We start from the raw sequence: 16175 nt of genomic DNA, 5'->3' as shown, positions 1-16175 counted from the left end.
CCTCAATGCATGGTACTACGTCCCACCCGAGGACACGGGAGCACAGGCCGTTTTCGGGTCGGACGACTCGTTAGCGGCCGCCGCACGGGAGTGCGAATATGCGGACGTAGTGGTGTCCTTTGCTGAAATACAAAAAACAAACGCGGTTAGGATGAATTTACTAGACTCCCATGTTTTGAGGGGCCTTTCTGCAAGTTTCCATTTTCAATCTCCTCCCGCAGCGAGAGCCACAGCCGCGACCGCGAGAGGAGCAGAGCAGGGGATAGCCCAGCGCCCCCTCCCCGTCTCCGGCGATGCTGCTCCGCCTCCGCCCGCCGCCCACCGCCGCGGGCCTCTCGTCCTTCCTCCCCTCCGCCCCCTTCACCCGCCCGCTCCCCTCTCCGTCCTGGCGCCCGCGCCCGCGCCGCCCCCGCCTCTCCACCGCCGCCGCCGCCACAGGGGGAGGTAGGCTGGACGCGCTGCGGGAGCGGTACGACGTCATCGTGGTCGGAGGGGGCCACGCCGGCTGCGAGGCCGCGCTGGCGTCCGCCCGCCTCGGCGCCCGCACCCTCCTCCTCACCCTCAACATCGACCGGATCGCCTGGCAGGTCCCCTGCGCTTGGCCCAGCTCTGTTACGGTTTTCAGTTTAGGTTTCTGCAGTCGTGATTGGCAGATTTTCTGTTTCCCATCTTTCTATCTGTAACCTATAAAAATATACTGCATATGCAACTGAGTTCATGTCCTAAATGGGGTTAGCATGCGTCACAGTGCAGAAATCTTATCATAATATGCTAATTCATAGTGCCAAAAACTGAGATGCATGGGCATTTGTAAGAGGTCAATGACTCTGCCCTGATTCCGTCCCTGCATCGAATCCTTGCGGCGTAGTTTAAGTCTGTAATCAAGTTCTATACACCCATAATCGAGCCATTAAACCATGTTCTGTAAGAGTTGAAAAATGTGCAACACCGTGTTATATTGGTGTATCTGTAGGCTGCATCACACAGGTTCTGTTACAAATTTTGATGTTGGTGGTATATCTGATGATCAAGGGCTAGATAACTACATAAGACAAAACTGTTTGGATTTGCAGTAGAAGGGAACTTCGATATGGTTGTTGCAAATTCCTATATATGCTATAAAGAGCTAAGGAAGTATCCTTAGTCAAGGAGCTGTCTGTCAGTTTCACAGCATACCAGGCACCAAAAGTGCATTTCTGCTGACTCGTTTTTTTCTCTCTGCTATGTTATATACAGCCTTGTAACCCCGCCGTGGGTGGTCCTGCAAAGTCTCAGCTTGTCCATGAGGTGGATGCCCTTGGTGGTGATATTGGAAAGATTGCAGATAGGTAGGAAGTTAAATATGATCTTGCTTAAACAGACAGATCATGTCGTGTCTTTTGTGCTTGTGGACGGGGTGTTGGCTTGAGAGAAACTTGCAGTGCTACCAAATTAAAGAGATCTTTTGGTATATACTCATTATCTCTTCTTCTCATAGGTGCTATTTGCAAAAGCGTGTGCTCAACAGCTCAAAAGGTCCAGCTGTCCGTGCACTGCGTGCTCAGACCGATAAGAGGGAGTATGCAATGGAGATGAGGAAAGTTGTAGAAAGGTCAGTGTATACAAAAAAACCTCGTGTATCATAACTTATAACTTGCACACCTAGTCAAAATATTGTTTGACAATTTAAGTGGCTGGCGCTAAAGAAGTAAAGATCGATGTTTATTTTGGTGGCCTCTCATCTAAATCACGTATTTTATATATTCTTAGGTGGCTCTGACAGAATCACGACGACACTATTATTTAAGCTACAAAACATAGCGACCTCACTAATTTGGCATGTTATAGTGTTACTCCTGACCAAAGACTCTGTAGGTAGTACTATTATACTAGATGAATATTTTTTCCTGCATATTCTCTACCGGATTCATAAAGGTGAATGCAGATTTTTTATCAACTGAAAACAAAAACAAAGTGAAGGCTATTATGACATCTAATCTATATATTTGTTGTTGTTGCCGGCATATTTATTAGTCTGGTATCTTCCATGCTACTTACTTACTACTGCACATGCTATTTTCAGCACACAAAATCTTTTCATTAGAGAGGCAATGGCTACAGAAGTTATGATAGGCAAGAATGATAGTGTTGAGGGTGTTCGCACTTTCTTCGGCATGGACTTTTATGCACCATCTGTTGTACTTACCACCGGGACATTTATGAGTGGTAAGATTTGGGTTGGTAGGACATCAATGCCTGCAGGGCGAGCTGGAGAGTCAGCTTCTCAGGGGCTTACTGAAAACTTGCAGCATCTGGGTTTTGAAACTGACCGCTTAAAAACCGGCACGCCACCACGAATTGATCGCCGGACAGTTGACTTTTCTAGATTGGAAGCCCAACATGGTGATGAAGAGGTGTGTAGAACATGTGATAAAATTTTTGTTGAAATTATATGTTCATGGATAACTCCATTTGGGTGTTATGGGGTGGGGGGGCATATGCTGCTTTGTCATTACTGATATGGCAAACTACAATATAAGTATGTCAAGTTAAATAGTGCACCTTTGTGCTCTAAGGTTTAGTTAGTTTTGACTTTTCTCTTGGTTAGTCTATATGTGTTGAATGAAGTGTGTCTTAAGCTTAAGCTTGAGGTTCAAGCTGATGGTGCCTCTTGAAACAGGTAGGCTGGTTTAGTTTTGATCCTGAATTTCATGTTGAGAGGGAACAAATGTGCTGCTATTTAACACGGACTACAAAAGAGACACACCAAATTGTTACAGACAACTTAGATGAAACACCAACATATGGTGGCTGGGTTGAAGCAAAGGGACCAAGGTACTGCCCAGCAATTGAAGACAAGGTATTATATCATGGATTTTTTGGATTTTTACTTCGTTCCACAAAAGATTATGTTTTGATCTATTATGTGTAATCCACCTAAACTTGCAAAGATATTGGAAAGAAAAAATAGTTTCCCTATATAGACTATCGTTTTTGCTGATCACATTCCGAAATATAACTGGATATTTGTTTGTTGCAGATTGTAAGGTTCAAAGATAAAGAATCTCATCAGGTGTTTCTTGAGCCAGAGGGTAGAGATGTCCCTGAGCTATATCTACAGGTCTCTCTCTCTCTCTCTGCCCCTCAGTTCTGCATAATTTCCCTTTTTCATCAATTAATTTCAGTCGGAGACTTTCATATCACTTGTTCTTATCTATGTAATTTTTGTGTAAAAACGATTTTTTCTGCATCATTGTGTTATCAAAACCTACAACTTAGACCATTGATACACCTCATACAGGGCTTTTCCACTGGTCTTCCTGAGAGATTGCAGTTACCACTTGTGAGAACACTACCAGGACTGGAGAACTGTGTGATGCTAAGGCCAGCTTATGCTGTTGAATATGATTACTTACCTGCTTATCAGTGCTCAAGGTCGCTTATGACAAAAAGGTTTGAGGGCTTATTCTTCTCTGGTCAGATTAATGGAACAACAGGATATGAAGAAGCTGCAGCTCAGGTGTGTTCATTGCTTCTGATATGCCCATTTTAGGACATATGGTTAGGTTAACTGAACCTGATTTTCTGGATCCCAATCTTGCTCACTTTTATTACAGGGTATAGTTTCAGGAATCAATGCAGCTAGACATTCTGATGGAAAGCCACTAATCGTTCTTGAGAGGGAAAGCAGTTACATTGGGACTCTGATTGATGATCTTGTTACAAAAGATCTTAGGGAGCCTTATCGCATGTTAACAAGGTATGGGTTATCAATACAACAGCTCTTGGTATTAATGCTTAAATGGTCTGATGGAAAAAAGCATAGTTGCAGGCTCATATATTAAGACAAAGCAATGTGACGTAATATTTGTATTTAAAAGTGAATACTAAAATCTGTATAAGGCTGCATGCCAAATTTTAGGGTTTGCCACTCCATTTGTTGGCATTCATGGATTTGCAAATTGATTTCTCACCAACACGTTGGTCCAGGGCCACATGTCAATGAGATATGAAGTGGCAAATCCTTGTGCGCCAAGGAATGTTGTGGCAGGTTTCCTTCACCATAGAGTAACCACCGGCGGAGCTACATGAGGGCAAAAGCAGGCCGTGGCTCACCCAGCCCTCGAGAAAAAATTTATACTACATGTGTGCAGTCCAACACTGCATCACTGTCATACAACACTGGGTAGCTGTGTCTTCGCATTCAACACTGAATTCCTTTGCTTCCAGCACTAGTCTGTCAGGTAGGCTACTAGCTAGCTAGCTAGCTAGCCCCGAACCTGGTCATTCCCACATGCAGCCGGGGATTGTATTATCTTGTAAACATCAAATATTTTTACACTAGCAACCAGCACTACACAAGCGCATGTAACCAACTAATGCCTGTTGAATTAGTGTAATTCAGAATAATTTTTTGTGTTCTCCTCTAGGATGGCCCGCCCAGTTTTTTCTTTCTAGCTCCACCACTGAGAGTAACAATCATGATTCTCACCAAGGACTGCATCAGAAAGGGCTAGTTAAATGCAGAGCATGAGATTAGAAAAATGTTACAAAACTATGCTCGAACGATGTTATCGATTTTCGAGAAACTCTGCATGAGCACTGCTCATTCATTATGAAGACAAATTAGAACCATAATTACAAATCACTTATTTTTTGAAGGAACAAGACAGAAGAACTTTACTGACAGCAGCTGTGATTTTTTATGTTGTCTAATATTGTCCATTGGAAGGAATCAATGAACTTAGCATTTTATTAATCTAATGTGACTCTTCGAATCGAAGTTTGACTTTTTTTGTTGTTGGCACTTGTGTACATTCAGTCGTTCAGAGCACCGTCTACTATTTCGATCCGATAATGCTGATAGTCGATTGACCCCTTTTGGGAGAGAGATTGGTTTAATAGATGATAGACGCTGGGAGATTTATCAGTCAAAGCAAGCCCGCATCAAAGAAGAAAAAGAACGGTTGAAGCATACAAGAGTATCGGGTAAGCTTTATATACTTCTGAAGCTGAATTGCCACATATTTTATGTAAAGTTTGAAAATATTATATTATTGCTTAAGATGTGCCCACTAAGTGTAGTTACAAGCATGGTTTCTGGTTCTATAATCAAGTATTCCATTTGCAGGAGTTGAATTTGCTGCCGAAGTTACTGCAGTATCAAACCAACCTGTAAAGGAGTCATCGACACTTGAAGCCATACTGAAAAAGCCACATGTACAGTATAAACTTCTGGACAAGCACGGATATGGAAATGAGCATTTATCTCCAATTGAGAAAGACTGCGTGGAGATTGATATCAAGTACGAAGGTTTCATCGCACGACAGCAGAGCCAGTTACAACAGGTAATTTGCTTATGGCCATGTCATTTTGTTCTGAATTAAATATGCAAGGGAGCTTCTTTCAATTGCAAGAGAAATGGTAAATACATGTTTAAGAAGCCTGGCAGTGATGCATATTGCACTTGCTGTGCAAGTATCTGTCATGCTATGCATGTTCTTTTTCTCTGTTGAGGAACTTGTCTTTTCAATTACAGCAGGTAATTTTCTTATGATCATGTCATTTTGTTCTGAATTAAATATGCAAGGGAGCTTCTTTCAAGTGCAAGAGAAATGGTAAATACATGTTTAGGAAGCCTGGCACTGATGCATATTGCATTTCTTGTGCAAGTATCTGTCGTGCTATGCATGTTCTTTTTCTCTATTGAGGAACTTGCTTTTAGCTCTTTTTTAGCTGTAGCTGATTCTGTCTTTTCTCCATTGTAATAAAGAATGTCGGGGTTTAAAGTTTTTTGTTCTTGCTTTTCTTAAGAAAAAGACCAGCTCCATTGACTTTGATAGGTTCAGTTATTTAATCCGTCAAATTTTTGTTACATGGAAAACCTGCCGACCCCTAATAATCGGTTTTCCTCTTCAGATTATAAACCAGGAACACAGGAAACTTCCTGAAGACTTGGATTACCACTCGATGCTAAATCTATCCCTTGAAGCTCGCGAGAAACTTTCCAAGGTATCAAAAGCATCTGCTTCTACAGTATATTTGCTCTTTCTGGAGTAGCATTTAGAATATGTTCAAGAGCCTTACATAGGATAACCTGCCAATAATAACCCAGCGTCATGCACTGTTCAGTCCTTAATTTAGCAACAACACACAAGTTGTGCGCACTTCAGTCTTTTGTGTTAAATCAATGGTGTGGGAATCTTAAGATGCCTTCCTTCTTTGCCCAACGTTTCCTCGCTTCAAATTTGATCTGCCTGACCACATACTGTCTGAACTTCCCTGTCATGTACATACACACTGAACCAAGTGGTTAGAACCTGTCAACTGCAGCACTGTACTATTATAAGCAGGGCATGCCAGTTTTACGATCGCGCCCGATACAACTCATATTTCGATGACGCATCTGCAGGTAAGACCACAAACCTTAGGCCAGGCTGGCAGGATCGGCGGCGTGAGCCCAGCTGATATGACGGTTCTCCTCATCTCGATGGAGAGCACCCGCCGTGCGGCCGAGTACAAGCGACAGCAAGAAATGATGAGGTCCGTGGCCGCGGCCAGGGCCAATGCCAATGCCAGGACGGATGATTCTTCAGACGAGGCGGTTCGTGCCAGCGCCACCACCGCATAACCGCACGCGCTGCTGGCTGTGACTGCTACAGGCAACCGAACCTGGGACCCTGGCAACGGAATCTCGCGACCTAACTGGAACGCAGCAGAATTGTTCAGGAGATGCTAAGGATGCATGTCATGTACCTGAACGCACGCCCCTTTTCGACGACCGGCCTGACAGGATGGTAGGTGGTGCTGAGATGGTTTCAGTTTCAGGCATGTGGATGACCAATGCTTATTCAGAATGCTAGGTCCAGCAAGGAGATCGTAGAGGGGTCGGCTGCGCTTATAGATCAGTAGGCACACGTGTGAAGCGTGCGCACGACTTCGTTGAAAGGTGCTCGCTGTTTTTTGTGTACATATATTACATGAATCTTTTCAAAATCTGGAATATCGCAGTGAAGCAATTTCAAAATCTACATTTCGTTTATGTATCACTGTGATTTATATACATCATGGGTGCAATGGAACAAATACATAATGCAAGATAAATACATAATGAAGATGGATTAGTAAGTTGAAGTTTCATGTAACGATGTACAGAACAAATGGGAGCACCACTGAAACTTCTGAAGCTCCCCTCCGCCGAGCAATGGGTGAGTCAGTCACCATCAGTAAAAACCTCTGCAAAACACTAACATTCTGTCTAATCTACCACCGCAATCGTCATAGGAACTAAGGCCTAAACCCCAGAATGAACCAATGATCATATATACACAAAATCTCTCTCCAGCACTACTCCCCCTCCTCTACCACCTGTCACAAAAAACTGCCTGCAAAAACAGCGTCATCAGCCAAGATGTGGCCGGCGAACCTCGGTACGCGGTGCGCGAGCTCCGGAGCCGTTGATCCTGATGCGCGCATAGACCCGCAGGTTCCCATGGAAGAAGCCGACGATCTGCTCCAGCGCAGGGACGAAGCCAACCGGCAGAGTGGCCGAGGCCGCAAGGTGGACATGCCTCACCACCTCGTCGTGCCTGGCCATCTCGTTGTCCAGCCGCCTCCTCATCTTGTGCAGATCAACGGTGTGATCGTCATCCCGGAGCGCGACCGTGCCGACGCCAGTGCTCGGGCCAAGCTCTCCCCGCAGGGCCTCGCGCCGTCTGTCGTAGTCTCTGGAGGCGTGGTCGACCCTCCTCTTCTGCCGGTGCTCGTCCTCCTGCCTCTTCCTCAGCTCGTGGACGAGCTTCGAGAAGTAGTCGATCGACTTGAGCGCGTCGCTCTTGGGCACCAGGTCGATGGCCCGGAACCAGTCGTTTGACACGACGAATATCGGCCGCGCGCCAAGCTTGCCTGGGGAGAAAGGCGGGGCGCCGTCGGGCGCGTCGTCTTGCTCGTCGTCCTGCGCCTCGGGGAACCATCTCCTCAGCCATCCGTTCAGCGCCTCCACATAAGACCTCTGTGAACTAGTCCACTTGTTGAAGCAGCGGTACCATTTCGTGAGCTCCCTCTCCAGCTCCAGCGTTGCCAATGCCGCGGCGGCGGACTGGCTCACGGTCCTCGCCTTGAGCAGGTGGAGCCTGCTGTCCCTTACTGCCGACAGCTGCTTCTCGTGGCATTCCAGAACAGCTTTCCACATCCTCCGCAATCTGCGTTTCAATCAACAAAAACAAGAGCGGCAATGTGTGTGGTCAGTTTGAAGTTTTTGTTCTGTCAGACAATGAAGCTGTGGAGCAACTAGAACCAGGAAGGGAACTTCATCATACCCTTGAACCAGATCCACGAGCTGAGGGTACAGCTCTTCGTCCCGAATCTTCTCGATCTTCGACGAGAAAGCCTTGGCTGTTTTGATGTTGACGGTGATCTTCGACCTCAGGTCCCGCACCGACGATCTGGCTGCCTCTATCGCGTCCGGCTCTGCCCCTCGCTCGTCCAGTGACTTCAACCTGTTGTACTTCTTTTCATACAGAATCCTCAGCTTCTCTTCATCCTAGAACAATCACCTAGCCTTTTCAACACATATTTTGGCAGTAAATAAAAGAGATAATGTGAGCGGACGCTACTAGTTTGTTGATGTGGCCTCAGATGTGCTTACCTTGACCTCCTGATACAGCTTCTTTTCCCATACACAGAGCTTCTCTAGAGTTGAAGAAAGACTTCCGTCACAATTTCCTCTGCCATTGGCCGATGAAGCTGAGGCGCTCGGTAACCTTGAGTTCCTCTGTCGCTTTGGAACGCAGTAAGAGGACGACGGCACACTAAGCGTTATAGGCTCCACCACTCTGGAAGAGAAATCTGCAGAAACAAGATAATAATACATCACATTTCAGTGCACTTGCCCATATAATAAAATTTCAGATATGTGTTACTCCAATATAATAAAACATTTCATTACCCACATCTAAGAACTTTAGGCGCCGTCCGGTGAGGCACCTTCCCCACCTCGAGCATCCTGGAGACCTCATCGCCGCAATGCAGTGCATCCTGGAACCGCTCTTTGACCTCCTCCATCGCCTCCACGACATCTCTCTCCCCATTGTGCAACGGCGAGAAGGACTCGCTGCTCACTGTCACAGCCGACCGCACTGACTTGTTGTGGCTCCCCCCAGCCCCCTCTGCATCGACAATCGACCCGTCCTCATCAACCGCAGCACCCTTCTTCTTCCCGGTGGAGGCACCATCCCCATCAAATGCCACACCCTTCTTCTCGGAGGAGCTGCCGCCAACAATGTCACGACCATTCTCACCAAATGCCACACCATTTTTCTTCTTCTTCTCGGAGGAGTTGCCGCCAACAATGTCACCAAGGTCCGCGCCCTTCAAGCTCACCGCATCGCTCCTGCCCCCTTTCTTGCTCTTCGATCCAGAGCCGGCATTGCTTGGCACTGAATCGTTCCTTGACACCGGCTTCTCCACCTCGGCATTGGTACCCGATGATCCCTTGCTCTGTAGCTTCATCTCAGATGACGCACCCTTGGGACGGGTGGCATTGGTGGCAGGAGCAGGAGCTGGTCTCTTCCCCTTCACACTCCGATCTTCAACGACGGCCGAGGCTGCCGGCTCCAGCTCAGACTCGTCCTCAAGCTCCGGGATCCCCTCCATCCTCCTCAGCTCGGCGTAATTTGCATAATTGGGGCTGTTGGCAGGCAAATTCCCATTCCCGTCGGCGGCCTCGCCGGGCATGCCGCGGGAGTAGTCCTCCAGGAACTGGTCGTGGGGCGTGAATGGGTCGAGGAAGTCCCACAGCGAGGAGGCCTCCGGCGGCGGCGGCGTGGGCGGCGGGCCGCGCGGCCTCGCCTCGTCCGCGACCGCCTCGCCGTAGGGCCCGTACTGGTACGCGTATCCGGCGTGCTCGGCGTAGGGGTCCTCGTAGACCACCGTGGGCACGGTGGCGGACTTCCTCATGAAGTGGCTCTGCTGCTGCGCCGTCGGGGGCGGCGCGTGCCCGCCCCCGCGGACGCGGGCGCGCCTGGAGTGGTCGAGCGCGTGGAGGTGCTCGTCGTCGTCGTCGTCGTCGGAGGGGTCGGAGAGGGAGTGGGAGAAGGGCGAGACGGTGGAGGAGGAGGAGGCCGGGGACGGCGGGAGGGACGACGAGGCGGTCCTGGCGACGGCGGGGTGCGGCGGCGGCGGCTTGGCGGGGGACGGCGGGAGGGTGAGCACGGGCGAGGAGGCGGGGTCGGGTGTGGCGGGAAGGAGCGCGGCCGCCGCGAAGCGCCGCAGCGCGCCCCCGACGGCGGCGAGCGAGCGGAAGTAGGCCGCGTGCGCCGCCGCCAGCGCATACCGCCTGTCCGCCGCGGCCCGGATCAGCGCCGCCCGCTCCCTGCAGACCGCCGCCGGGTCCCGCGCCCGCGCGGCCCGCCGAGACGCCGAGGAGGTGGTGGGTGGCGCCGCCGTCGTGGGCCGGCGCCGCGTCGCCCTGGCCGCGGCCGCCGCGAGGGCGTCGTGCGAGGGCGTGCAGCCCATGGCTGGCCTGCCGCTCGCCGGGCTACGAGGAGGTGAAGGGAGAAGGAGCCGAAAACCCTAGCTGGCTAGACGGCGGGCGGGTGGGGTCGGATGTGCGGCGCGGTGCTGGGCTCTGGCGGCTCGTCGGCGTCCATTACATAAAAGGCGCGGCACGGGGTGGGTCGGTGGCTGGGTCGTGCGGGTTGCGGCCTCCTACGAGCACTCAGGGCGGCTCCGGCGCGGCGTCGGATCGAGCTGCGTCGGAAGGGAAGGGAAGGGGAGACGGAGGCGGGCGGGATTGGTTGGGATTGGGAGGAAGGCGCGAGGCGTGTAGGGAAGGAGGGAGACGAGAAAGGAAGGAGGTGGTGGTGCCGTGCAAATTCCACCCTCGGGTTTCCATTTTATTCCTTCTCGCCCCTTATTTCTTTCCTTATTCCTTATTAATTATTACTAGCAAGAGTATTATTATTCCACCGTTTGACAAGCACAGGGGTGGAAGAGGCTTTGCTCTTGACCTCTCTTACGTGTCACTCTCCCATTTTCTTTCTTTTCAAAAAAACATGTTGATATCGTAAAGATATCAATTACATCTGATCTTTCCGTCAATAAGATGCCTCGAAAGCATGCATGATACACACATAAAAAAGAACAAAGGTTCCATCAACAGTGACCAACTTCTTTGAGCAACAACACACAAAACCATCATCGAATACAACACCCTAAAACATAAAAGGTCTGCAAAAGCAACGCTTTCAAGAGGAAAAAAGCCGTGCATAAGCATCGTTGCTGTCCCATAATAGCACCGAGCATGGATTACGGAAACATAATTATTATACTATCAGATGACCTATCTTCAAAACCAAACACATTGTGCCGGGGAATCGTCCATGATTACTTGGCGCTCAAATCAATTTATTCAAACCTTAGTGCTAGATATATCTGTTTGAGCCTCAAGTAATTCCGGATGAAGATAATAGTAAATTTGGGGGGAAATGCCTTCAAAACCGCGACACTTATTATGGACCAGAGGGAGTGAAAAAAACTAAACATATGGACTTTTATTGTATCATCAGTGATATTTTTGAAAAGATATATGATAAAACCGAAACTATATTCTTACACAATGATAGGGTGAATGCTAAATTCTCGAGTTCATTAATCCACCAGCTCCGCGAAATCCCAGAATCTGCGGATCATCTACGTTCTTGCTCCACAATTTTCAAATTACAGCTCCACCAGCTTCGGGAGCGGAGTCATGGAGCGGTGGGACTCCGAACATGTCCTAAGAATACCACATATGCCATTACACCAGGAACTTCACATGTGAATAGAATGTTCTATCAAGTTTGATACCTCAATTTTTTTATAAAAAATGATTTGCTTCGTCTTTATATATCTTATTATTCATGTGGGCATGTGTGGAAGCAAGTTCACCTATGTATTTTTTTTAGATTAACAAGAGAGTTGCTAAGATTCAGTTTAGAAGGAACACACTCATGACAAGAAATGCTTGATTTATTAGAGGGAAACCGTACACAAATCTATACAGAGGCAAATAGAACGAGTTATACTAGGTCAACAACGCCACAAGATATGCAATGATGCCGGTAAAACCGTCTAAACAGGAGAAAGCTGAGCACATCATAGACCATAAGTGTCATCTTACATTGCCCATCGCAGTCACGCCACAACCACTTCAGCATCAGGCATGCATTGTCGTAAGGGTGTGTTTGGTTTGAGAACCAAAAGACATGGCATGTCATCGTCTCGTTCTGAAGGAATGGGTTGGTTCCATTCTTGTGTTCGGTTGAAGATAAAAAATGTCATGGGTTCGTTTCATTCTTGTGTTTGGTTGGTGATATAAAATGAGAAGAATATGACTCAACTCACCTTGTGGGGTTTTTCTTTTTCTTTTATCAAAATATTATATAAAATCCAGCAACATTTCCATTGTATTTTTGGTTTTAACAATTATCAGGGATGTTTTCTTTTTCTTCTTCTATCAATAAGAGAAGAATAACCAGGTGATTCCTTCGATTTGGTGGAATCGCTTGATGAAGCATATATAGGGAATATTCTTTTTCTGAGGATCACACGGTTCCGGTTCCATCCTCAAGTAAACACTGAAATGGTGGACTGCGGACGGAATCAACCCGTCTCGTGCAAGTATATCCTCAAAGCAAACACACCCTAAGTGTGTGCTTCAAACTCGTCGACATCGAAGATGGGAGGCGTATATGGAAGGAAGGGGGACATATACCACTTCGGTCAATCAATGACCTCTTTTCAAAAGCAATGCTTCAAACAAAGTAAGGCAACTCCAGCGCGCGACTCCATCCGGACGTCTGTTGGTCTGGATTCTGTCCGTTTGGGACGGACGATGGGATCGTGTCCGGGCCTCTAGTAGGATGCGGTGGCCGTGCGTTCAACGCGCGAACGCATCCTTCGGCCGCATCCTGTCCGCCACGGTCAATATGCCCATATGTTCATATTTATCAATGTTTTAAACAAGTTTTACAACCAAATCCAACTTGTCATGAATAAAGATAATTAACCAATACATCTATTGGTTTGCAATGTGATCCCACTCCCACACGTGTTCAACCAAGTTATTTTGAAGCTGTAAATGAGTGTGCCAATAACAGATTTTACGATGGAATTGGGTAAACTGCTCAAACTGGCCGGTTCTTGATGCAGGGGCTCAACATTGTTACCTTGAAAATAAAATACTTGGTCGAAAATGAAGCAATCACGCTCGTCCTCGACGATCATGTTGTGCATAGAGCAAGGCGTGGCCTCTCTCCCTTTGACGGTTCAAGTTGGGCGCACGGCCAGACACTAACCCCTGTACCGAGGCCGCTGCCTTTGAATGTGGTCATGAACGAACAGTGCAGCCACCACAAGTTCTTCGTCATCCGATGACGAATCATCCGATGAACAAATGAACTGGTTGAAGAAAAATTCATCTCCACTGTCCATACCTTTGTGGGTAATGTGTCAAACACCTTGCGGTCGTGATGACGAAGAGGCCGCGAATCACCTCGAGGCAGCGGGGGCGGATGGCGGTCGGCTATAGATAGCTCTGTAGCACCCCCGACGGAAGCTGTCATTGCCGATGGGCGTCGTCGACGGCCGTATCCCCTCTCCTACCGGATCCGGCGACGATGGCCAAAACTCCTACCAAAACGCGGGCGTGGTGGCGGCCATGGTGAGACCTGGTTTGGTATGGACGACCGGGGGGGGGGGGGGGGCGAGCAGCGAGGAGGCAGCCGGATAATAGTGGCAGCGGGGTTAGGCGGGGAGGGGCCAGTGAAGGCTTGGGGGAAATGAATCGGCAGAGTCAACGACAGGCGGGCCAGGGAAGGACAAGGGCGTGCGTCCCGCCCGTTCGCGCGCTGTCCGTTTCTTCCCAAACGTTGCGCAAGTTTGGGCTGGGAATAGGTGGAAGACGAACGAAAAACGGACATTTGTCTGTTTAGGACCGCGCGTTGGGCCGCGCTATTCGTCCGTTTTACCCTAAACGAAGGCACCCGGACCGGATGGGGGGCGCGCTGGAGTTGGCCTAAGACCGTCAGGACATGTCGGCTCATAATAATAATAATAATAATAATAGTAATATATTTTCTACGTCTCGTAATTTAAGAGTAATTAAAAAAGAAAATGTGCGTAGTACGGGCACTGTTTGTGAGTTTAGCGCGACACCGGAGGAGGAATGCGCAAGATTGCCATGGCGCACTACACTTTGTGTCCCGTATCCTCCTGGCAGCACGATGACGAACGCATTCACGCAGCAAGGAAGGAGTGGCCCTCACGAGATCCGCGTGGGCCCGCTCCGCAGTCTCCCAGCTATCGAAAGCCAACCGATGGATGGATGGAAGAAGCAGAGCAACGTTGAAAGGCCGATTGAGTGAGAATCACGCGTTCCTTCGGCCCATGCAGCATCATCTCTTCTTCCCTCTGTTTCTCGAGCAAGCGCGTCGTTGCTTTTACCCCAAGCGTACACAGTTTTTCTTTTCTTTTGTGGTCATGTAGCTAGGGTAGAAATTCATCTTTCTTGGGAGCGAAGCAGAACCATCGGTTTTGACGACGCGTTCGCAGCTCCTCCCTTTCGCCGGCGGCCTTGCCTTGGCCGTTGAGCCCATGACCGGCATTGCCTTGGCCGACGTGCCGACTTGCGCACATTTGTGTACCCCACCCTTATCTATTCCCTTCGTTTTTAAATATAAATGTTTATAGAGATTTTATTACAAGCCATATACGAATGTATATGAATATCATTTAACGTATAAATTCATTAATTTGCTGTGTATGTAGTTTGTAATTTTAAAAAACAAATATTTAAAAAACGAAGTGAGTAGCTAGCATCCTAATCGACTTTCCTTTTAGCAAACCGGTGAAATTCTAAGGCTATGCATGCATCTAGCTAGCTACTTCCTCCGTTCCTAAATATAAGTCTTTTAAAGGTTTCACTAATAGATTTTAGCCTCAAGACTAGGAGGGTGCTTGGATCCAAGGGACTAAAACTAGTCTCTTTAAGAGGCTAAAGTTCCAAGCACCCCTGACTAAAGAGATGCTAAAACTAGTCTTGAGGCTAAAATCTTTTAGTCAGGGGTACCCTTACTAAAATGTGCATTAGTCCTCTCTCTCCTCATTTAACTCCTCAGGCAAGTTCTGGATTGAAGGGTTTGGAGGATAATAAATGCTCATTAACTTGATTTTAGTCTCTTTAGTATTTGGATCCAAGCATGGATGAGGCTAGCAAGTTTTAATCTCATTACTTTTAGTTATGGGACTAAAACGTATGCAAGCATCCTTTAATTTTAGCCTCTTTTTAGTCAGAAATGCTTGAAACTTTAACCTCTTAAAAAGACTAGTTTTAATATACTAGTTTTAGTCTCTTGGATCCAAACATCCCTCTAAGAGTGGCCCCGCGTGGCGTGGGCCCGCTCCACAGCCTCCCCGTTTGTGAGGCGGAGCAACGTTCAAAGAGGCCGAGTGAGAAACAGAGAACCACGCGTTGGTTCACCCATGCATGCATGCATCCTCCCAAGTCGTACTCTACTACGGTAACAACGAGATGTTTTTGGCCTCTCCAGACGCGGTACCAGGACTGCATTTTGCGGTGGGAAGCTCCATGGCCGATACTATTACTACGTGCAGTGCAAAGCCCACGACCGACATTGCCTTTGCTTTGCCCGGTGTGCCGACGTGCGCACATTTCTGTAACATACTCTTATCTTGCAGCATCCTACTCCCTCTGTTTCTAAATATAAGTCTTTCTAGAGATTCAACTAATGAACTACATACGGATGTATATAGACATATTTTAGAGTATAGATTCATTCATTTTACTTCGTATGTAGACATCTAGTGAAATATCTTAAAAGACTAATATTTAGGTATGGAGGGAGTAGTATTTTTCGCAGACCGGTGGAAATTCTAGGGCCATGCATGCATGCATCTAGCTAGGGATTGCGCATCTCAAAGTAGAAGAAAAAAAAAAGAAGAAGAAGACAAGCTATAGCTAGCTAGGTTGTCTTAGTCGTGCACCGTCAATTAGGTAGGTGTGGCACGCAGTCAAATCTAACAAAAGGCATCCCACCACGTCAAGGACTAGGAGCTACCTCTTCATTAATCAACATCAAAACCCACGGATCAATACTACTCCATTAGTAGTTAAAGAACTCCAACGGGTTAGCTG

General features: G+C 47.8%; 2 protein-coding genes across 2 annotated transcripts; one reads left to right on the top strand and one right to left on the bottom strand.

The window, feature by feature from the left end:
* The first annotated feature begins 250 nt into the window (after positions 1-250).
* LOC123445584 (tRNA uridine 5-carboxymethylaminomethyl modification enzyme MnmG) lies at positions 251-7003 on the top strand. Its single transcript, XM_045122584.1, has 12 exons — positions 251-587; positions 1237-1328; positions 1478-1591; positions 2063-2393; positions 2660-2839; positions 3020-3100; positions 3281-3499; positions 3597-3739; positions 4802-4968; positions 5111-5328; positions 5900-5992; positions 6393-7003. Exons 1-12 carry the CDS (start codon positions 294-296, stop codon positions 6609-6611), a joined length of 2151 nt encoding a protein of 716 aa, XP_044978519.1. The 5' UTR covers positions 251-293; the 3' UTR covers positions 6612-7003.
* An 86-nt stretch (positions 7004-7089) lies between these two features.
* LOC123445583 (protein ALTERED PHOSPHATE STARVATION RESPONSE 1-like) lies at positions 7090-10860 on the bottom strand. Its single transcript, XM_045122583.1, has 4 exons — positions 8932-10860; positions 8628-8827; positions 8299-8522; positions 7090-8181 (listed from the first exon to the last, which is right to left on the bottom strand). Exons 1-4 carry the CDS (start codon positions 10493-10495, stop codon positions 7383-7385), a joined length of 2787 nt encoding a protein of 928 aa, XP_044978518.1. The 5' UTR covers positions 10496-10860; the 3' UTR covers positions 7090-7382.
* Positions 10861-16175: the final 5315 nt, after the last annotated feature.

This window comes from Hordeum vulgare, chromosome 3H, assembly GCF_904849725.1.
Source record: "Hordeum vulgare subsp. vulgare chromosome 3H, MorexV3_pseudomolecules_assembly, whole genome shotgun sequence".
NCBI classification, from domain to species: Eukaryota; Viridiplantae; Streptophyta; class Magnoliopsida; order Poales; family Poaceae; genus Hordeum; species Hordeum vulgare.
Note: the sequence above shows the minus strand (reverse complement) of the source record. Positions and strands in the feature narration are given on the sequence as shown.